Consider the following 21,110-nt stretch of genomic DNA (forward strand, 5'->3'; position numbering starts at 1 on the left):
TAACTGTTTAAGGTTAAGGTTTGTTTCCAGTGTCCTCACAAGAATAGCTGTGCAAACCTCTGTGTGTGCGCGCGCGCAGCCACGGAACGCTCGGCTCCGCTCACTCATCACGGTTCTCGGTGCTGATTAGCGTGGAACCCGGTCAGCATGTCGTCCAGTCCGGAGCATCAGAACCAGGAGCCGAAGGAGGATGGGAAGGAGGAGAGGAACGAGGAAAGGAAGGAGGACGTGAAGGAGACAGAGGTTAAAAATGTCGAGATGAAAGAGGAGCCTGAACAAGACAAGAAGGATGGAAAGAAAGAAGAGACGAAGGAGATGAAGGAAACGAAAGAGTCCTTCATGGATTCGATTTACAATACGAGGAGCGGAGAGTTTCTGGGTCGCACCGCCCGCAGCTGGGGTAAGCGCGCGAGCGCACGTGATTTTGTGTGTTATTTATAAATGCTAATATTGTTCATTAAATTATTATTGGTTAATTAAACGGTATCAAGCTGTATTAGGTGTGCACAATATATCGAACTTTTACGATTATCACCATATTAACATGCATAACATATGTATGTATTGTGTTATATATATATATATATATATATATATATATAAACATACATACATACATACATACATATACAGTTTATATATACACAAACACAACACAATATTGCTTTATAATTTTTTTAATACCACAACTATATCATGTTTGCGTTCATTTAAAATGTGTTTCCCCTTTTTTCAACTATGTATGTAAGTAGTAAGTGATGTTAAACTGTAAAACTGTTTTTGGAATGAAAATAATGCATTTAATTATTTTTTTTGGAATGTTATCATATATTGCATACTGTCCTAATTCTGTGCAGCCCTACTCTGTGTTACATCAGCGATCATATGACATAACATTTACATGATTGAGATCACCACCTGTCATTTTATTTGAAATGTAATTTGATACAGAAAACCTGATCGATATTTATTGATGTTTGTAAAGTGGTGGTGAGAGTGTCCAGCCACACGCCAAATTAAAACTACCAATTTGAGGACATGACTTCTGAATGAATGTACCAGATCTGTCTTTTGAAACATTACTCACATTATTGTGACACGTGGTTCTGATCTGGAGGAGGAGGATCAATAATCACAGTTCAGGTGTGCACTTGACTCTGTGATTGATCCAGAATTATTCAGTGACCCAAAGTAACTATTGAGCACTTTAAACCAGTTTGTTTCTTGTGTTTAAATAAAGGTGTGTTTGAATTGTCTCCTTCAGGTCTCATCTTACTCTTCTACCTCGTCTTTTATGCCTTTTTGGCCGGACTGTTCTTGCTCACTATGTGGGTCATGTTACAGACTCTGGATGAGAACGTCCCCCGATATCAGGAACGTGTTGCCAATCCAGGTGAGCAAGGACACGAGAGGGGAATATATATTCCTCTTTAAACAAAAATGTAATGATACCTTTCTTGAGACAGTAACCAGTGAGTCATGTTTTTCAAACTCAATGCACATCACATGGCAGTCAGTCCATATCTAAACCAGGGTCTCTCAATCCTGGTCCCGTGGACCCACTGCCCTGCATGTTTCAGATGTTTTCCTGCTCTAAAATGGTCAGCTTGTCATCAAGCTCTGCAAAAGCCTGTAAGGACCTATTCATTTGAATCTGGTGTGTTGGAGCAGGGAATCATCTAAAAGGAGCAGGATTGAGAAACACAGAAGATTACCAGTAGACCACCACCACTAGTAGTACGCTGTCGTCATTTTTCACTGAGAAATGAATAAATCCTCCATAAAAAGAGAGTTTGTATGAAACTGAAAAATGTGTTTTTAAAACCCTGGATTACAGATTACACAGATAAACAGAACTTTGTTTGTTAGTGTTTTCGAGGTCAACTGTGCTGTCCACCTACTGGACAGGTGTGGGTCACACTACACCTGCTGCACAGGTGTGAGGCTTTTGTGATGTGGTTTTCATTGTGATTGGTTATTCATTATTGATTAATGGTTTGTTTTGGTGCAGGTTTGGTGATTTGTCCTCACGCAGAGGAAATCTCATTCAACCACAGTGAGCCAGCAAGTTACACACAGTACATCCAACAAATGAATCACCTGCTTCAACGTGAGCAAGGGTCAGGGGTCACATTTTGGGGTCAAGGTCTATGGTTCAGGGGGCTGGGTTCCGAGTGTCTGTCCTAGAAAACAAAGACCCTAATCTTGGGGATGCATTTTTCATTCACAGAATACAACGACAGTGTTCAGGCACAAAATGACTTGTGTCTGGTCGGACAATTCACTGAACAGGACGATGAGCCCACTAAGAAGGTTTGCCAGTTCAAACGCAGCATACTGCAACAGTGCTCTGGTCTGCATGACGCCAGCTTTGGATTCGCTGAGGGAAAACCGTGCGTCATCGTCAAGATGAATCGGGTCAGTGACATGTTTGTTGTTTATGTTTGTGATGAAGTGACTAAAAAACCAGGAAGGAGTGCAACGCTGAACTCACATGAGTGTAATATACCTGAGGTGTTGGTGGTTGCTATGGTTACCAGCAGGTTGACACACCTGGAGCTTTTCCTCTGTCATTTGATTTTTGTTCTATTTAAATGTCACCATAAATAAATAAATATGAGCCACGTCAAATCATGAACGTGATTTGTCAACAGGTGATTGGACTGAAACCTCGAGGAAATCCCTACATCAACTGCACTGCCAAGGTAACACACACAGCCTTCCCAGAATGCACCTGTGATGTTTAGTCACCTTACTCAGTTTGTCATCATGACATCAGTTAGCAGTTAACATTTGTTACAGATGTAATTCTTGTATGTGGATCACACACGTTTGCATGTACACACTGTGATGATGATGATGATGATGATGATGATAATGATGATTATTATGGTTATTCTCTGTCGCTTTCCCTCTGGTAGAGAGACAGTCCATTACACATGCAGTACTTCCCAACAGAAGGTCTACTTGATAAAATGTACTTCCCATACTACGGCAAGAAAGCGCATGTGAGTAACGACTGTGTGTGTTGTGGAACATCTTATCAGCCTAGTTACTATTGTTAATGCTACTGTTGCTGTTATTAATGTTCCATCACCATGGTTACACCACGTGTTGTTAAAGTTCATGTAGGCAAAACTGAATGAAGGTGAGTACTCATCAGTCAAGCTTTCTTAATATGGATTATACTACATCACACTTATGTTTTCCATCAAGGAAAATGGTGAAAGGTCTGTATTTAGATGGCACCTTTCTAGTCTTGATGACCACTCAAAGCTGCTTTGCACTACAATTATGCCATTCATCCATTCATACCCATGCATTAATAATCTATGTGCAATGCAATTTCTGTCACACATCTTTCATGCCCATTCCACACGGTGCAGGCACAACCGTCAGAAGCAATGTGGGATTAAGTGTCTTGCCCAAGGACACATCGGTATGTAGACTAGCAGAGCTGGGAATCAAACCCATAACTTTGAGGTTGACAACTCGCTCTGCCACTGAGCTACGGTTGAAAATGTGTTAGGGACCTCATTTCAGATTTATCCTCTTTTACACTTACACTTCACTGGCTGTTGTATAGCTCTATTGGTACTGTAGGTGACCACTTCGTTTGATACAGTTGATCGCTGCATATTATTGGTCAATTGAAAAGTGGGTGGGGTAAAGAGTCTGCTATAGAGTAAAAAAAAATTACTTTCTTTTCATTTGATGTATTTTTAGTGTTTAATGTCTGTAGACTTTGTTCTTGCAAAGTATTTTGTACAAAAGCTCTTTATTACGGTTTTTGTTATGAACACAGTGTTACCATGGTAACCTGCCCTCTCTCTGTGTTTACAGCCCGACTATGTGCAGCCTCTTGTTGCAGTCAAGTTATTCTTGACAAAAGAGGACTTCAACGTCGAGCAGGCGATTGAGTGTAGAGTCGAGGGCTCAGAAGACCTGCGTAATGACGACAGTCGGGACAAGTTTCAGGGTCGTGTCAGTTTCCGGGTCAAAGTGTCCGAGTAACCGGATTTGACATTTGCAACGGATACCACAATCTGGATTTACAGTGTAAATCTATCTCCGGTAAAGGACACTTTTTAATCCAGACCTGATTTCTTTCCTCGACATGTGGTGGTGGTTCATCCTGGTTTCAGTGACCCGAGAGATAACCCTGCAAGAACCTTTAAACCTGGTTCAGACTCAGGCCTGACACTGGTACAGTCCTGATCCAGTAAATAAGCACAGCTAATAGACTATAATAAAGAGTATAAGTAGTATATGTACACAGTTAGTAAATAGTATAGAAACACAGTTAATAAATATAGTTATTAAACACAGATACTAAAAAGTAAATAATGACCCTTAATAAATAGAAAAATATAAGCAAATAAGCACAGTAAATCACATAATGAGTAAAAAAATAAATAAACACTAAATAAAACACTTCAGGTTCAAGTAAATTAACAGTATGTATTAAGTATGTAATAAAAACAGAAATAAAAACTTTGACTAAAGTTAATAAACACTAAATGAACAGGAAGTATTATTAAACAATTATATACATACAGCTGATAAACTAAAATAAACAGTAAATAAGTTAGGAGTAAATATTAATAAATAGTAAATAAACCCAGTTTATAAACGTGTGGTTTATTGAAGAAAACTGCCAAAAGACCAACCTTAATGAACAAATGAAATCTCAATTTTCATTCACTTTAAAGTGAAAATTAATGTTTTAGTAATTTTTCAGTATTAATCTACATGCACAGATTGTGAGCACAAATGTATGTTTAACAAAAAAATGAGAGTCTTTAATATGGTTAATGAATTTAATGACTGTTATTGTTTCCAAACAAATATTTTAAAATGTGATTGTTGTATTGTGTGGTCATTGAAAAAGATTAAGTTATTAGTTGAAGTCCAATTCAACTACTTTTTTTTTTTTTTAAATTGTTGTCATTTTTGAAAAAGAATAAAACAGACTGAATGATGTTTGTTTGTAAGAGCAAATAAAATGTTAAATGAACAACAACAATCAACAGAACACACTCATCACTGTTATGTTGGAAGGGGAGTAATACAAAAAAAAATGGCAGATTCCAAAAGCCATTGAGCCATTTAATATTATAAAAGGTGGAAATAAATCTAAAAGTAAGTGAATAATAACATGGACAACTGTAATTCAAACACTAAATTATAATGTATCTTAAGCTTTCTCATCACATTCAGTCCTTGAATTTGAGTTAACTGTTCCTGGAACGGCCTTGGAAAGTCTGGGTGGGCCGCATGTGGCCCTGGGGCCACCAGTTTGACACCTTTGCTCTAAGAAATACTTTACATTTATCCATAAATGTAATTATAGTCAAATACAACATCTACTGTCAGTCTTCAAAAGGGAGGTACCTTTTCAGCTATTTGTTTTGCTCACTTGTTTTCTCTTTTTTTTAACTCATTTTCTTATATTTCTTATTTTGTTTGTCTGTCTGATTAAAAAAAAAAGTCTACTGTTGTTGTTTCTTTGCTAAACTGTCCCACTGTACAGCTTTTATTTTATTTTCAATAAAAAAAAACACTTCCGTGATGTACCGGAAAAGACATAGTGTGATTCTGGTCAAAACCTTCAAAATAAAAGTCGGAATGTTCACGGTGGAATCGAGATTGAGAGTCAACAAAAACAAATGGCGTGTTTTGCTTTTTGTTGAAAGACGTGGTCCAAAGAGCTTGTGTTAACAGGAGTCAACGGCGCCTGTTGATCGGTGAGCTCAGGTCACGGTGAACCGGATGTAAATGGTGGGTGTAAACGGTGAGTCAGGCGGGACGAACGAGTTAACATGGCGGCGCTGAGAACTTTCTACGGTCAGACGGAGCTGATCATGGAGGCGGCGGTGGATGCGGCGGTGTCCGCCTTACATCATAGACTTGAAGAGCCTGAGACCGGCAGCGGGGAATCAAGGGTAAAGACAGACGGTCTCATGAAATAAATGTATAGAAAAATGGAAGTTGGTGTGATAGTGAATGGCTTCAGAGGAAAATCCGCCGTCACTTCCTCCTTCGGTTAGAATTGGTAAAACCATAGGCGAAAAACACAAACTGCGAGTGCATCTGTTTTTTGTAGGAAAAAAAAGTTAGTTTCCGGTCAACACATACGTTCTATATAGTCATACACACGCACACACACATACACACGCACACATCCACAGCCGCTATCTTCTGTATACGGACAACAACAAACACGTTTTTAAAAACAGAAGTAATATAAAGAGTTGGCAGTGTGTTTGTGCTGATAATAATAATAAGTATGACTAAGAAATTGGATTAGTGTAAGATGTGATTTATCCTTACTGATGTTAAACAACAGAACACATTTGTAAAAATATCATATGAACAAATGGTTTGTGGTTAGTCTGAGTCTGCTGTGTAATGAAGGTTATTGACTTATTTACAGACAGCTGCCGATTGTTTCCTGTTCATTAACATATGTCCACAAATGTGTTGTTTTGTCCTAAACACAAATTTGTGAGTTTGGGTTAGGGGTTCATGTTTGTGTGCAGGTTTATTCAACACTGTTGATGAAACCTGGTTTAACTTTGTTCTCTCGTTGTGTCTTTCCTCTTGCAGATGCAGCTGAATGACATCCTGAGCGTCATGTCAAGAGAAGCCGTTCGGAAAATCGTACAAGTTTTCACAGAACTTTACTTGAGTCTGGAGAAGGAAAAGGAAACTCTGAAGGCAAATGTCAAACGTCTTGAGTCTGAACTGAAGAATCAGAAGAATCAGGAAAACCAGACACAAACACTTTACAAGATCAAACCAGCAGGTTAGTGCTCTGCACACCACAGATCCTGAACACATCATAGCAGGGAACCTCAACACATAATGATATGGAACTTGAATGCATCATAATGTGCAAGCGAGTACCCCTGAAGGCATGTTTACATGAAGGAGAGGGAGAACCTGGATGCTTTGTGATGTAAATTCATCATTACAGGAAACCTAAACACATTGTAACTAAAGGAGGATAAACCATATTGAGGGAGGGGGGAAACCTGAACACATCATAATATAATATAAATAATAATAGGTGAGAGGGGGAAACATTAGGGAAAAGGAACCTAAATGCATTAGGGGAACCTTAATGGCTCATATTTCTGAAGCCTCCACTTGACTTTTGTTGGCAAAGCTTTGAATTTATCTACAATACAGAGACAGAATGACAATGATCTTATTTACACTTTATTGTATGTAATGACAAACTTGTGATACAGATGGACCGTCTCTCTCACTGGACATCAACCAACCAGCCACTAACCCCACTGCTCTTGCCATGGCTATTCTCAACTCCACCAAACCCAAACACAGAATTGGCAGCAGCCATCAGGTGCCGCTGGTCATCATCAGCCAACCGCTCCCTGGACTGATCTCAGGGCAGAAACAGTCGCTCCTTACACAGAGTCAACCTGTCCCTGAATCAATCAGAGGGCAGCAGGAAAAGACAGGTTCTGGTTCTGGTCCTGTTGGTGATCACACTGACACAAGCATGCAGGTGGTTTTAGATTCTATGCAGGAAACATCACTTCCTGTGGTTAGTGATCAGTCGAGCAGTGAGCTTGCCAATGTATCAATCAGTGAGTCTCCTCCCACACCTAAAGAAGAACAAACTGTGGATGTAAGTATTACAATTGACACTTTTGGTTAACACTTTCATCATGATGATTAAATGATTCAAATCAGTTTATTGATTCCGGTTTAAATGTCTCATTTACTAATTATAGCTATTAATACAGTCATCAAACACAGTCATTAGTGTGTTTTTGTTGTGTTTATTTTAATGTGTGTTAAAATATGTGTGTTGTGTGTTTTTCAGGAATCACAGACAGGCACAGTGGAGGGCAAAGTTAAAATTCATCCTCCATCAGGTGACTTGACGTTTGTATTTCTTGTCTGTTTTTGTAAATTTTGTAGAAAAGACACGTTATCACCTTTAGGGAGCGTTAGTGAATATTTTCAGTTCTTTCAAGTGAATTTCTTTTTCTTCAAGATCATAGTTTGTCACAGACATGACAGACAAAGAGAAGTCATTGGTGTTTCTGTAAAAGCCCTGGCTTTACATTTGCATTTGTGTGTGTAGGTGTAAGTGTAGCAGAGCAGAGAGAGCAGCAGAGGGAGCAGGAGCGACGGCGGCGGCGGGAGCAGTACAAAGAGAAGCGTTTTTTCTGCGAGCTGTGTAACAAAGGTTTCCATCAAAAGCACCAACTGAACAAACATATGTCGTCTCATCAGAAGCCATTCCCCTGCAGCTTCTGTGACAAAGGTTTCTACAAAGCCACGACACTGCAAAAACATGAACTGAGTCACCAGCTGAGGGCAGCCCAGGAAAACGACCCTGACAAGCTGCTGCCCTGCGGCCAGTGCGACAGGAAGTTCAAACTTTTGCGCCAGCTCCGAGTCCACCAGGTATCTCACCAGCTCGAGAAGGCACCACTCAAGTGCCAAATTTGTGACCGCACCTTCACCTCCACTAGCGCACTCCGCTACCATGAGGTGTCACACGCCGAAGTCAAGCCCTTCACGTGCAACATCTGTGCAAAGAGTTTTACAAGAAAGAAAAGCCTCCGCGAGCACCAGACAGTCCATACTGGTGCCCGGCCATATCGCTGCCAGACCTGCGGAAAGTCCTTCTCCACTGCCAGCAACCTGCGCGTTCATAAGAGGTCACATTCAGACGAGCGGCCATTTGAATGCAGCCAGTGCAACAAGGCGTTCAAGTGTCGGATGGGACTGCTGCAGCACCGCGTGGTTCACACCGGAGAGAAACCCTACATGTGTCAGACCTGTGGCCTAAGATTTGGCCTCAAGTACAACCTGCAGCGACACCTGCGTCTGCACAGTGGCGAGAAGCCCTGCAGGTGAGTATGACAACAACAACTCCAACATCATAGCAGCAACAATAGTAAGATTAGAACAGAAGCAAAAATAACAACACAACTAAAATGTGACATCCAAACAACAGCTTGACAAGAGCAACATCACAATAAATTACATTACAACAACACTGACACAATAATAGCTAATCGAAGCAACATCAACCAAAACATAAGAGCCAGAACACAATAAAGAAAATGACACATGACGATAAAGTAAACCATATAACATCTGCACAGTGGCGAGAAACCCTGGAGATGGTGGACATGACAACAGCAACATCACAACAAAGGCAGCAACAGAGAAATACATCACAATCACAACTCTGTCACTGATTTACTGTTTCTTGTGTCTCAGGTGTGAAAAATGTGGCGAGCGCTTCAAGGGGACCTGGGCACTGAAAGTCCACATGCTGGTTCACGGTGTAGAGAAACCGTTCATGTGTGATCAGTGTGGTAAGACGTTTTTCTACAACTGTCAGCTGCAGAAACACCAGCGGATTGTTCACTATGCCACAGGCAGAGGGCGGGGCAGTGGGAGTGATGCAGAGACCGACACAGGTACAGATGTGCGGCAGGTAAGACGCAGGCCAACGTGGGACAAACCATACAGCTGTAAGACCTGTACGAAACGCTTCACCAGCAGCACGACACTGAGGACACATGAAAAGAGCCACGCAGAGAACAAAGAGTTCAGCTGCGACACCTGCGGGAAGTCGTTCCACCTGCGACACATGTACCTGTACCACATGAGGCAGCACAGTGGCGACCGTCCATATGTCTGCGGCACCTGTCAGAAAGGCTTCATGCTGGCATCACAGCTGAAGCAGCACCAACTGCTGCACTCTGGAGTCAAACCGCATTGCTGCGCGCAGTGTGGCAAAGAGTTCAGGACGCCACAGAACTACCAGCGCCACCTGCTGATCCACACTGGAGAGAAACCCTACCAGTGTGAGGTGTGCAGCCGCAAGTTCCGTCAGTCAAACCAGCTCAAGTCTCACATGCAGATCCACACGGGTGTGAAGCTGTACAGCTGCCAGCGTTGTGGTCGTGGCTTTGCCGACTCTCGTCCGCTCAAGAAACACCGCTGTGGAGATGATGACCCAAACGCACCTCAGAAACAAGGCGAGAAGTTCACCTGGACGCAGGAGTTCCCAAACCAGTAACAGTGCCATATCACTGTATGTCTTTGAAAAATCAGAGTCTTGCACTAACTCTGGATCCTTCTGATGAGCTGTGTTGTATTGAGCAATCAAGGACATAGATTCTTGGTTGTGTTTTTTTTTTACTCTATATGATTGTGACTGTAAACACATAAATAAAATACATGAAAAATACACTGAGTTAAATGGTCCAGGTGTCTTGGTTTGACACCCGTCAATATGTCAGTTGTATTTGTCATAAGTCATCAGTTATTTACAGTTTCTGAGCGGAGATTATCAGTAGCTCATGATCTCTCGGTCAGTGTTTGTGGTGTTTAACAGTTGGCATACATCACTCTGATTCTAAATACCTACGTGTGGTCGTGGGATCAGTGAAGCCTGAAAATGTCGTGTATCTGTGGAACCAGCTTCACAATCAGTTCAGGCCTCTGTCAAGGTTCTCTGGGTTCAGTGTTTGGGTTGGAGTTTACAGGGTTCTTGAAGGCATCGCCAGTTTAGCCTGCGCATGCGCCCAGTGCAAACAGCCATTTTACGCGGGTGTGTGTGTGGAGCGGGTGGATGGCCCTGTGATCTGCTCCGTGTCCCGTGATTCTTGGGATTCTGTGACCGTGAAGCACTGTTCTGTCACGGTGAGCTCAAACGCTCTGTTGTGACTTGCTTGTGGTGAGTTTGACGTCTTGGCCTTCCCGGATTGTGACAGCCTTCTTGGCCCAAAGCTAACGTTAGCATCACCTGAAGCTAAGGAGTTCGTAGGTGAGTTCCACAGAGACAATTACGTTTGAAAAGAACTTCAATTTGGCCAAACACGGTGTTACTATTTTAATATACTATATATACTGTTATACAATCGTTAATTAGTCATTAACTGGAAGCTAAACCTGAACTCGTGCTGCGTTCAAGAACAAACGTTGTTTTCTAGCCTGAGTGACCACACACTCACATTCGGCCACCACATCGATTGTACTAACATGGCAATGTCCTTCTAATCGATGGTAAACACAAACAACTCCCACTTTGACAGTCTAAAAGATAAACAAGTGGTTAACACAAATAACCCCATTGAAAATTATAATTTACTCTGAATGACAGGTGGTAAACATGAATGACAACATGTACTTTTTTCTTTCTTTTTTTTACAATAAAGACTAGTGGTAAATTCGCATCCATTTTCTATTTACATTTACTTTAAAAGACAAGTGACAGACACAGAAAAATAGCCGTTTACATACTATTTACAAAAAATATGTCTCTGTTAACACAATCAGAGGCGAACCAAAATAAAATCACAATAACATTAGTGGTTTTTGATTAAGAATATGCTGTCAGAATCTCATGCAGCCTCATGCCTAAACAACATCCATTTACATTGTGCTATTTACATTTAATTTACCTTATTAACTGTCAGGTAAGAAAACAATTGCAAACCTAGTATGAAGGTGCAAGTACACGATCAATGCACCAGAGTTTGGATAGATTCTGTTTAAAGCATGGTGCTCAAACTGTTTTGTCCCTCAGGCTGGTCTTCTCTAGAGAGGAGGATAATGTCAAAGCGCAGGAAGAGGATGTCTCAAGTGTCCAGTGTAGAGGTGGACATGTCAGATGAGGGAGACAGGAGAGAAGGTCCTCCGTCTCTGGATGAGTGTCGCTGTACTGTGTGTCTGGAGATCTTCCTGGAGCCAGTTACACTTCCTTGTCGCCACACTTTCTGCAAGGTAACACACGCACACACTTCCACAGCTATTGCTACTGTTACTACAATAAAGCCAGATAATAAATGCATAGTTCAGGATATTTTTGTTAAAAACTGACTGCACTTAAGGATGTAAAGGTATGAAAATTACGGTTTTCGGTATAAAATATTTTATGTTATATTTTTGAATAAACACAGATAAACTAAAACATTGAGATATTTTCATTAAGATTTATACATAATATAAATACATAAATATATACATACATACATAATCCAAAGCACTGCAAAATAGACATTACATTTAGTAAAAATATGTATAAAACATTAAATACAGACAAAAAAAAGACATCTAAACTGTGCAATGTTAATAATAATTGCACTCATAAAATCTTGAGTAATTCAAATGTTTACATAAAATCAAGACACCTTATTAACATATTCCACCAATAACCATACAGTTAATACCGTTGCATACATCAGCTTTAAGCTGATTGTAGAGTTTAGTGATTTCAATTTTGGAAAAGAAAATCCATGATGAAACTTTGTAATGAGGGTCAGCAATCTTCAGCCAGGCCTCTCCACTATTTGGAATGGCATAATTTCCTTAGCAATGAAGAAGCAAATGGCCACATTTAGGTCATTGGACTTTGTGTTACAGAGGTCGAATATGATGGACAGCAGACCCTCTCTGTTAAAAAAAAGAATACAAAATGTCATTATCAATTATTACTGTCATTTTTGCTGAATAGTATACTAAAGGTGCAACTAGATTTAGAAAGATAATTTTGATCATATCACTTTTTTGAGAAACGGGTTGGATAATTATTTTAGATCTACAAAAAGCATTAGGAATACTCGTATTTAATGTTTTTATTTCTAACCTACAGGTATTATATATTTCTAATATAACTTTCTGTCTGCCTGCTTGTCTGTCGTCAAGTTTAGAAGAATGCAGTTACATCACATGACAGTCACTGTTTCTCACTGTGTCTGTCTCTGTCCCTCTTTGTCCTGTCCCTGTCTATTTGCCTCCCTCATAGAGCTGTTTCCTGGAGTCTGTGGACAAAGCAGCATTGTCCTGCCCACTGTGTCGGCTGCGTGTATCGACGTGGGCTCGTGTAAACAGTAAGAAAAACACGCTGGTCAACGATCAGCTGTGGAAGCAGATCCAGACCCATTTCCCTCAGCATTGTGAACGTCGCCGTTCAGGACGGGGGGACGAGGACGATTTGGGAGGTACCAAGAATGACGTTCCAAAAATACTTGGCATCTGTAAATTATTTTACTGAGCATTTTCTGTTTCAATCATAGATCGATTAATTTCAAAGGTATCTTTTCACTGAATTGAACAAAATAAAAAGATTTACTCTGAGATTACGTACAAAGTCAATGCAAAGCGCAAGACAACGTTTATAGAGAATATTTGTAGTATTAGCCCGTGAGTAGTTGCAGGTTGTAATAAGTGAATGTTCAGTGACGGAGAAAATAACTTTGACGCATACTTATTGAAATAGAATGACTTGCAGTCATCTTACATGGCAAGCTATAGCACAATTGCACGTTGGCAGATTCTAAGTGATATTCTGTGTGTGTGTGCATTTGTGCAGTGTCGTGTGTTCCCACACTCAGTCGCCCTGGAGAGGTGCAGCGGGAGTATCAGGACCAAGTCACTAAGGTCAGTTTAAACGATATACAGAGCAAACTAGCATGATCATGTTCACATATGCCAGTGGATATTTCAGTGTGATGGTAGAAACATGTTTCCAGGCTATATTTGGTATCAACAAATGGTAAGGCTGGGCGATATACCGGCAGTAAGAGTTATAACAGTATATTTTTGAAAGAAATATGTAGTTGAGACAATATCGCCATACCGGTATATTATATATTATTTTAATGTTGCCTTGTGAACACTATTTAATAAAGCCGACCGCTTCTCTCTGAGCCTTAGCTGAGCGGCCAACCGGTGAGCTAGCGAGCTAACCTGTTTTGTTCAAAATATCGTTATAATATCACATATCGCCATTCCATCAAAAAATATCGCGGTATCAGTTTTGGTCCATATCGCCAAGCCCTAGTCAATGGTTTATCTTTTCCTCAGATGACGGAGGAGAAGAGAGCACTGGATGAGGAGCAGAGGATAGAGAGTGAGGTGTTCATCCAGAGACTGTTGGAGGAAGAGCAGGCAAAGCTGAGGGAGGAGGAGAAAAGGCGTGAGGAGGACGAGAGGCTGGCAAAGCAGCTGAGCAGTGAACTGGTCGGTGACATCACACTCTGTTATAATCATGTTTACTCTGGAGTGAGCTCATTCAGTACATGTCCTTGGATATTGACGGTTTTGTCACCTGCTTTGTCCTCAGAACGCCACTCCAGAAAGCCTACGTCCTGCTAACATTGCTGCTGCATCGAGGAAGAAGGAGGTCCTATGTGGACAGATTGAGAAGTAGGAGGATTTCAGATTCAGAACCTGAACTCGGGTCAAAACTAAACCTGGTTCAGGTGCAACTGAAGGTCAGATTCCAGATGTCTTTCAGTGATCTGATGGTGGTTTGTGTTTCCAGGTTCTTTGCTCGTCCCTCTAAGCTGTTCTCAGACAGTAGCCCCGCCTCCACCTTAAAGTCCAACAAGGTCAGTTCATGTTCAGGATTAACCAGTGGTCCAGTAATCATCTCATGTTATTCTGACTGGGCCTCTTTTTGTGTTTTTAGGAGAACATCATCTCTGATCTGGACCATCATGAACCAACAACAAATAGAACAGAGATGCCACACAGAAGTCACCTGACAGCTCCAACCCCACCCACAAAGAGGAAAGTCTCTGAACTGGAAGCGATGGATGAGGATAACAAGGAGGCAATGGCCAAACAAGGCTGTCACACCTCCTCTTGCCTGCAGGGGGCAGTGCTGTCCTCCCAGGTGGAGGCTGAGTGGGATACAGAGCTTATGAGTAGACAGCAGCAGGAGGAGGAAGATCGGCGCCTCGCTCTGCTGCTACAGAAGGAGCTTGACCAGGAAGAGAAACGGAGAGCGAGTGACCGACGCAAAGGGTCAGCTGATGCCTACCTTCTTCGAAAGAGTAAAGGGAAGAGGGTGGAGCCTGGCAGCAAAACGCCAAAGACGCCCAATGGGAGAACTTCAAAGAGATCCTCCTCTACTTCCTCCTCCTCCAGGACCTGCAGTAAACAGACAACCCTCACTGAGATGTTCTCCAGCAGATGAACCCCCCTCCCCCGTTCTTATTCTTTATCTCTAATCTGCTGTTGTTTTATACAGAGACACAAGGACAATGTTTACAGACTTTTTAAAGCTGTAGTTCAGGTTATTTGAAATATGGTTTTCATGAGATACTGACACATTGTCAGTTCCTCATACAACCACAACTCAAAAAAATTATGAAGCCCCGCCCCCTGATCTAGCTGCAGTGGACATGATGCATTCAAGACAACAATTATAGACGATTTATAGTTTTTTGTTTGTTTTTGCAGTTGTGGTTTTGGCATGTGACCTGAAGGCATCGATTTTCTGAGTGTTTGTTTAGATGTGTTGACAGCTCAGACATGTTATGTCATTGTTCATTTGCAGAGAATAAAAACGGGTAGGAATGCCATGTTTTCTGACAAAAAACTTAATGCATTGATCAGTGCGTTGTATCTCAGTGCTTCCTGTGACGGACTAGATGATGTCACCCACATGTCATCATGAGTAAGTTTGGACACCAAAGAAGAAGTGGTTCCATTCTGCAGTCATGTGACTTATGTCGCAAGGCACAGGAGATGCTGTCCTATGACTGAATCTGCTGAGTCATGATAGGAAGCTTGTGTCGGGTGACGTCTGATGTATACTCAAGACACTCGACGCAAGAAGTCTCTCCTGTCAGACAGACGACTTTATTAATCCCTTTGGGAGGTTCCCTCTGGGAAATTAACAGCTCTAACGTCCACTGTCATGCAATCATACAATATTCTTGTGTCATCACCATCATTATATGATGTCGCACAGTGGATTTTGTGGTCACCATCTCCATTTTGAAAAAATGCACATCTGAACACACTGACCAACTCTCAACATCTCTTCTTTATTTACATCAGTAGCTTCACCAAATCTATCCTTTTATCAAAACTGCTCGGTAACAGTGAAGTAGGTTGTCTCCTCAGGTGTCCTTTGATACCTTTAGCATTCCCCTCCTTATGTCACCTCATGAACATGTTTTGATGATGAGGCGGAACTAACAAGAAGAGAGGACCAGTTTGTGGAGTTCTGGCTCTTGAGTGGATAAATAGTTGTGAGAGACCCAGCAAGTCCTTCTGCTGACATCTTACTCTCAACTCCGTTCTGAAACCATTTTTGTGTCACAGGTTGCAGACTTTGATTTTCTGCACCTCAAGGTTCCTGAAACAAATACTCCTAGAAGTAGTACTCATCGCAAACCAATCTCCACTAATAAAAACTAATACTATTCCCAATGATGCTACCCGCTGAAATCACCCAGTGTTAGCCTCCCTCTTGACAGGACAGTGACATGATGTGTGTTTAGTAGCAGTGTCACCTGGAAATAGGGCTCCCCCAAAATCGTGATATTGTGTAAAATATGATGATGCAGCCCTGCTGAACATCATTTTTGCAGCTGCAGAACCCACGTCTGAAACTCATTGTGGGCACTACTTGGTGTTTTCACCAAATTTCACTTGTTTGCAGCCGTTTTGCTATCAACTATCTATCTGTTGTGCTTCAGCCTTACCTGACTTATAATGCGTCGCTCCCTGTGTGCTGCACGTGAATGTCACCAATGACACGAGATATGAATGTTGCTATACTTAGAAACACATTTGACAATGATTGAATGGGGCGGATAAATGTTTATATTTTTAAAAGTTGCACTGCAGCTTTAACCGACGGCAAATTTTAACTCAAACTGAGTCAAATGTCCTATATATGCTCACTGACTCCAGCTGTGACTCAACATCTAAAAAAGGAAAGACTGAAAATAGAAAAAGGTGAAGTGAACTAAACGGAAGTCGGAATCAAGTGTTGGGATCAGTTCAGCAAATCCCTGACCACAATAGCGTGTTTGGATTAAGTACTAACTGGTTATGATTTAGCTTATGGATTGTAAGACTTTAGACTTTGGTTGGGCTTACTAAAGGAATGAAAGTCCATGGAGAGACCTAACGAGTAACTGTGCAAACTTGTGTGTACATATGTGAAATATGTGTGAGCATTTCTCTCTCTCCCTCAATCTCCCATCCTCCCACCCGCCCGCCCCCCCGCCTCTCTCATTCTCTCTATATATAAATGTTGTTCCTCAGTCAGTCTGTCAATCATCTGCTGACCGTCTGATTGTCGTGGTAAGTGAACTCTTCTTGTGACTTTACATTAGTTTTTTTTCATTTAAACATGTTCAATAAATATATAGTATACGTTATAATCAACTGGGCTCCATAAAGTTTTGGGGTTTCCAATTTGAATGATTGATTAGAGTGGTGGGAAAATCCAGGTGTTTACCCTTTGTGGACTGATTACCTGTCTACAGAGTTGTTATGACTGAAGGACAAAGGACAAGGTCTTTTGAAGGTAAGAGAAGATGGATAGTTTGACAGATGAAGATGTTTTTGTGAACCTGGATAGACACCAGCTACTGTACCAGCTTCTTCCAAATGTCCAGAGTTCTCCCCTCAGCAGAGCAATTAATGTCCAGGGACCAATCTCTCTCACATTTTCTAGAGTTTGACATTCATATGGAAATGCAGTGAGATGCCGTCTGGGTTTGACTTGTAAGCAAGAGAATCTCCAGAGTCCAGACGTCCGGAGCAACTTCTAGCAGAGCAACACTTTTTCCTCACTGTTGGACGACCTTTTTAACAGCAAACTGAAGTTTGTGTAACTCTAAACTGCTTACTATCCCACACTAAAGTCCCTAGGGGAAAAATGTGATTTTTCCAGTAAGGCACACAGGAGTTGTTGACCCATTGCTGTCTACACTGTGAGATCAAACATTATTTGTGTTATTTCTGTGACGTCCCTCGTTCAGATTTACTGTACATCAGTTACACAAACTTACCAGCTCCTATGTTCTTTTTAAATAAGGCAAACTCGAGTTTCAATTTCCTTCAGACTGGTTCCCAACAAAGGCACTGTGATGATGGTGGGGAGCACATCATCACATTAATACCTAATGCAAACTCCAACCACCCGAACTATCCCTTTATGACGTCAATTGACCCCCAACAACTCCGTCACACCTGGGTTCAAGTGAAACCATCATCCTGAAACTGGGAGTCGGGGGTGAATGGTAATAATGACTCTGTCAGCAGGTAATGAGTCCACAAAGGTAAACACCCATAGACTGAGGAGAGAACACTATTCATGTGTGTGTGTGTGTGTGTGTGTGTGTTTTCATGTCATTCATTCACAGATGTGTGTTTCGAGGTGTCTGCAGTGTGTGGGTGTGTCTCTGGTTCCCATGGCGATCATCTGCATGTTGTCCAACATCCTGCTGCTGCTTCCCAATCTGGAAATGAAATTCTTGCTAGAGGGTCATGTGACCAGAGAGGCCACTTGGGCCACAGGCCTGTGGGCGTCAGGGATCATGGTGTGTGCAGCATGCATGTGTTTCATGTGATAAGTGTGTGTGTGTGTGTGTTCGTCAGTTGACTTGGTTATTGTTGCTGATGATGATGATGATTGTGGTCATTGTGTTTGTTTGAGTAAGTTTATTTCATGAGAACGTCAATTTTAGTGCTTACACTGTCCTTATTGTACAATTCAATTTAAAATATGGTCAAAGCCATAAATAGATAAACACAAACTTAAAATACTCTTGTATTATTGCGTAAGGTATAAAAGAGTGTATTGTTTGGCGCAAGCTACAGATGGTGTCACCCTCCCACCACTTTTCATGACCTAAACAAAAAAAAGGACACTATTCACTAACTGATCTGTGTATCCTGTCAGTATTCCAATACAGTCATGGCAGTGGAACATTAACATTAAAGGAACTTGACTTACATAAAATCGTTTCTGATGCTACATCTAAACTGAGTTTAACCCACTATGATCTGTTTTCCAGGAAGTTAAGGACATAACACTTGGGACATTAGTCTCAGACAATAATAGTCTCAGATCATTCATGTCTTGTTTGTTGTCATGGTTTATTGTTGTTGGTAAATTGAAATCTGATTTCAGGTTCTTGTCGGAGCGCGAGCAATTCTCCTCAGTAGCAGAACCAGAGGTTGCTGTGCATTCAGGACACAGGTGAATGGACGTCCGCTTCTTCATCATCTGTCTTCATCTATGTCTTTGTTCTCTTGTCTTTGTCTATGTCCACTCCCATTCGGCCTCTCGTCCTCATCCTCTCTTCCTCCTCATTTTATCCTCTCATCTTCAATCCTTGTTTTCATCCTTTCCCCTTCACTCTTTCAATCAAAGTCTTCGTCCTCTAATGTCTTCAGGTAAACGTTTCTCTGTGTCCAGATGTTAAGGCAGGTGTTGTCCTCCGTTCTGTGTCTTCTGGCGGCCTCCACCTGTTGTCTTGTCAGTGTAACTGGTCTTGTTCAGGGTCCTCTCTGTCTGTACAATGCCACCACTGGTCAAACTTGGGATGTCCCCCTGAAGCCCAGTCCCCACAGGTGAGACACCAGCGTGCAGATGAATAATGTCCTCCGGATGTTTTTACACACGTCTGACTTCCTGTCTCCGTCTGTCCCTGGTTCTCTCTGTTTGTATGTCCCCTGTTTGTCCCTCAGTCCAACTCCATACTTGTATAACAGGACCCTTTGGTCAGTTTGTCTTCAGCCACAAGGGGTGGTCCAGTGGAATGTAGTTCTCTTCAGTGTGATGGGGGGCGCCAGCATGCTGCAGACTGTCCTCTGTGCTTCCAACATCCTCAACACGCTGCTGGGACTGATCGTGGGACCAGGTCTTTGCCAGAACCAGGTCTGTGAGAACCAAATACCTGCCTGTACCTGGACTTGGGTTTAGACTTTTAGGGACAAATATATAGACATGTTGAAGTTATCATGGTTTGTACAAACAGACATTATCTATAGCATCTCATGTTCACATGTTTTGGGACCTGACCCAACCTGTGAGGATCCGTCAGGTCCATCAGGTCCCAAGTGAACCCGACAGGCTCCAGTGGAGTGTCGGCATTCTTGATTATTTACCATCAGCCGTTTAGAGGTTGCTAAGATGTGCTGAATACGCAATACGTTGCAGGTTTGGTGATTGATTTAAAAAGACACAGCGTGTGAAATAGCTGTGATCTGGCGATGACACTGTTTACACTTCAATCACTAATGTTTGTACATCTACCTTAGAGTCAGAGATCAGGGTCATCCGTGTGTCTCCAACAAGTTACACATTCATTTCATTATGTGTGTGTGTGTGTTACAGGTTACTCCAGCGCCGGCTCCTCGTGGATCTTGAAAAATATCAGCAAGTATTTTATTGTGGTGGGCTCCTCTGTTTTATTTTGTAAGCACTGATGCACTTTACATGAACAAAGTTAACATGATGATGAATGATGTCCGTATTTATTTGCTTACAGTTTAAAGAATAAACATGAAATAAATAAACACTCATTTTTACATTTTTTGGGCGGGTTCTTTACATCTGCATTGTCCACTAATGGATTACTGCTGTTGGGATAATTGTTGTAAGTTTAGAAAAGTTTGATCTGACGTATCGATTAGGCCCATCAAATTATTATCAAGTAATGAAAGGACTGATTTAGTAAACTCACCTTCATACACAGGAAAGGGCCAGAGGGAATTTTACTTACTCATTGTGCAACAATCTTATCAGGTTTAGTCCTGGCCAGTGCTAACTGTGTTCTTGTTCTTGCCACCTCGAAAAAAAGGAACAAATTTCTCTGTTCTCAGTTGCGAAATATGTACAGGCCTTAAGCCTCAGTTTGACTAGCTTTACTAGCTTTAGCTGCAGAATCTCCCGCAACCCACCCATGGATCCAAACCCAGTGCAAACACACCTAAACTTTTGTCGCTTCTTAATCAGGCTTTCTTCTTCTGATGAACGATAGGTGATGAGTTGATGGTGTAGAAAGAACCCTCTGACACAGGGCTCATACCGAAAAAAAAAAGGGATTTTATTTGGTTACAAGTCAGGCATCAGCAGCTCAGGAGAATGTTCTTGCCGAATCTCCGAACAATTCTGGCGCCTGTGTGCTGGACCACACTTTTTAAAGGTTGTCTCTAACATCCTCTTCCTATACAACACAGGATCGTAAATATTAGAGAAACAACAACAGGTTTGACATCGGGACCACTTAGTTCCAGTATTAGAAGTATCTGGGTTTCTTCTAAAAAGCCTTATCCTGGAATGGCCC

The 21,110-nt window shown here is 41.5% G+C and overlaps 4 protein-coding genes across 6 annotated transcripts; all 4 read left to right on the plus strand.

Moving 5' to 3' along the window:
• The first annotated feature begins 147 nt into the window (after positions 1–147).
• atp1b3b (ATPase Na+/K+ transporting subunit beta 3b) lies at positions 148–4,985 on the plus strand. Its single transcript, XM_058633125.1, has 7 exons — positions 148–400; positions 1,265–1,393; positions 2,012–2,110; positions 2,231–2,418; positions 2,655–2,705; positions 2,922–3,008; positions 3,844–4,985. The coding sequence occupies exons 1-7, from the start codon at positions 148–150 to the stop codon at positions 4,012–4,014; spliced, it is 978 nt and encodes a 325-aa protein (XP_058489108.1). The 3' UTR covers positions 4,015–4,985.
• Positions 4,986–5,604: 619 nt separating this feature from the next.
• Positions 5,605–10,249, plus strand: LOC131462105 (zinc finger protein 345-like). The gene is made up of 6 exons (XM_058633039.1): positions 5,605–5,945; positions 6,610–6,808; positions 7,257–7,657; positions 7,856–7,907; positions 8,120–8,897; positions 9,271–10,249. The coding sequence occupies exons 1-6, from the start codon at positions 5,823–5,825 to the stop codon at positions 10,076–10,078; spliced, it is 2,361 nt and encodes a 786-aa protein (XP_058489022.1). The 5' UTR covers positions 5,605–5,822; the 3' UTR covers positions 10,079–10,249.
• Positions 10,250–10,575: 326 nt separating this feature from the next.
• On the plus strand, positions 10,576–15,396 carry rnf168 (ring finger protein 168). Of its 2 annotated transcripts, none has more exons than XM_058633094.1 (8): positions 10,576–10,828; positions 11,591–11,787; positions 12,809–13,004; positions 13,376–13,443; positions 13,870–14,025; positions 14,129–14,211; positions 14,330–14,396; positions 14,477–15,396. In XM_058633094.1, exons 2-8 carry the CDS (start codon positions 11,617–11,619, stop codon positions 14,984–14,986), a joined length of 1,251 nt encoding a protein of 416 aa, XP_058489077.1. In that variant the 5' UTR covers positions 10,576–10,828; positions 11,591–11,616; the 3' UTR covers positions 14,987–15,396. The 2 variants fall into 2 exon arrangements, with proteins under 2 accessions (XP_058489077.1, XP_058489078.1); XM_058633095.1 differs by having other exon boundaries at positions 10,576–10,738.
• A 1,860-nt stretch (positions 15,397–17,256) lies between these two features.
• Positions 17,257–20,342, plus strand: LOC131462157 (transmembrane 4 L6 family member 5). 2 transcript variants are annotated; one of them, XM_058633150.1, is made up of 6 exons: positions 17,257–18,078; positions 18,180–18,356; positions 18,950–19,018; positions 19,238–19,392; positions 19,510–19,699; positions 20,159–20,342. In XM_058633150.1, exons 2-6 carry the CDS (start codon positions 18,180–18,182, stop codon positions 20,189–20,191), a joined length of 624 nt encoding a protein of 207 aa, XP_058489133.1. In that variant the 5' UTR covers positions 17,257–18,078; the 3' UTR covers positions 20,192–20,342. The 2 variants fall into 2 exon arrangements, with proteins under 2 accessions (XP_058489133.1, XP_058489132.1); XM_058633149.1 differs by lacking the exon at positions 20,159–20,342 and having other exon boundaries at positions 19,510–19,857.
• Positions 20,343–21,110: the final 768 nt, after the last annotated feature.

This window comes from Solea solea, chromosome 7, assembly GCF_958295425.1.
Source record: "Solea solea chromosome 7, fSolSol10.1, whole genome shotgun sequence".
NCBI classification, from domain to species: domain Eukaryota; kingdom Metazoa; phylum Chordata; class Actinopteri; order Pleuronectiformes; family Soleidae; genus Solea; species Solea solea.

Coding starts and splice junctions, on each gene's coding strand:
- atp1b3b (XM_058633125.1), top strand. CDS start 148: ATGTCGTCCAGTCCGGAGCATCAGAACCAGGAGCCGAAGGAGGATGGG. Junction 2,111..2,230: donor AATGAATCACCTGCTTCAAC/GTGAGCAAGGGT, acceptor TTTCATTCACAG/AATACAACGACAGTGTTCAG. Junction 2,706..2,921: donor ACATCAACTGCACTGCCAAG/GTAACACACACA, acceptor TCCCTCTGGTAG/AGAGACAGTCCATTACACAT.
- LOC131462157 (XM_058633149.1), top strand. CDS start 18,180: ATGTGTGTTTCGAGGTGTCTGCAGTGTGTGGGTGTGTCTCTGGTTCCC. Junction 19,019..19,237: donor GCTGTGCATTCAGGACACAG/GTGAATGGACGT, acceptor CTCTGTGTCCAG/ATGTTAAGGCAGGTGTTGTC. Junction 19,393..19,509: donor CTGAAGCCCAGTCCCCACAG/GTGAGACACCAG, acceptor TTTGTCCCTCAG/TCCAACTCCATACTTGTATA.
- rnf168 (XM_058633094.1), top strand. CDS start 11,617: ATGTCAAAGCGCAGGAAGAGGATGTCTCAAGTGTCCAGTGTAGAGGTG. Junction 11,788..12,808: donor GTCGCCACACTTTCTGCAAG/GTAACACACGCA, acceptor CCTCCCTCATAG/AGCTGTTTCCTGGAGTCTGT. Junction 13,005..13,375: donor GGACGAGGACGATTTGGGAG/GTACCAAGAATG, acceptor GCATTTGTGCAG/TGTCGTGTGTTCCCACACTC.
- LOC131462105 (XM_058633039.1), top strand. CDS start 5,823: ATGGCGGCGCTGAGAACTTTCTACGGTCAGACGGAGCTGATCATGGAG. Junction 6,809..7,256: donor TTACAAGATCAAACCAGCAG/GTTAGTGCTCTG, acceptor CTTGTGATACAG/ATGGACCGTCTCTCTCACTG. Junction 7,658..7,855: donor AAGAAGAACAAACTGTGGAT/GTAAGTATTACA, acceptor TGTGTTTTTCAG/GAATCACAGACAGGCACAGT.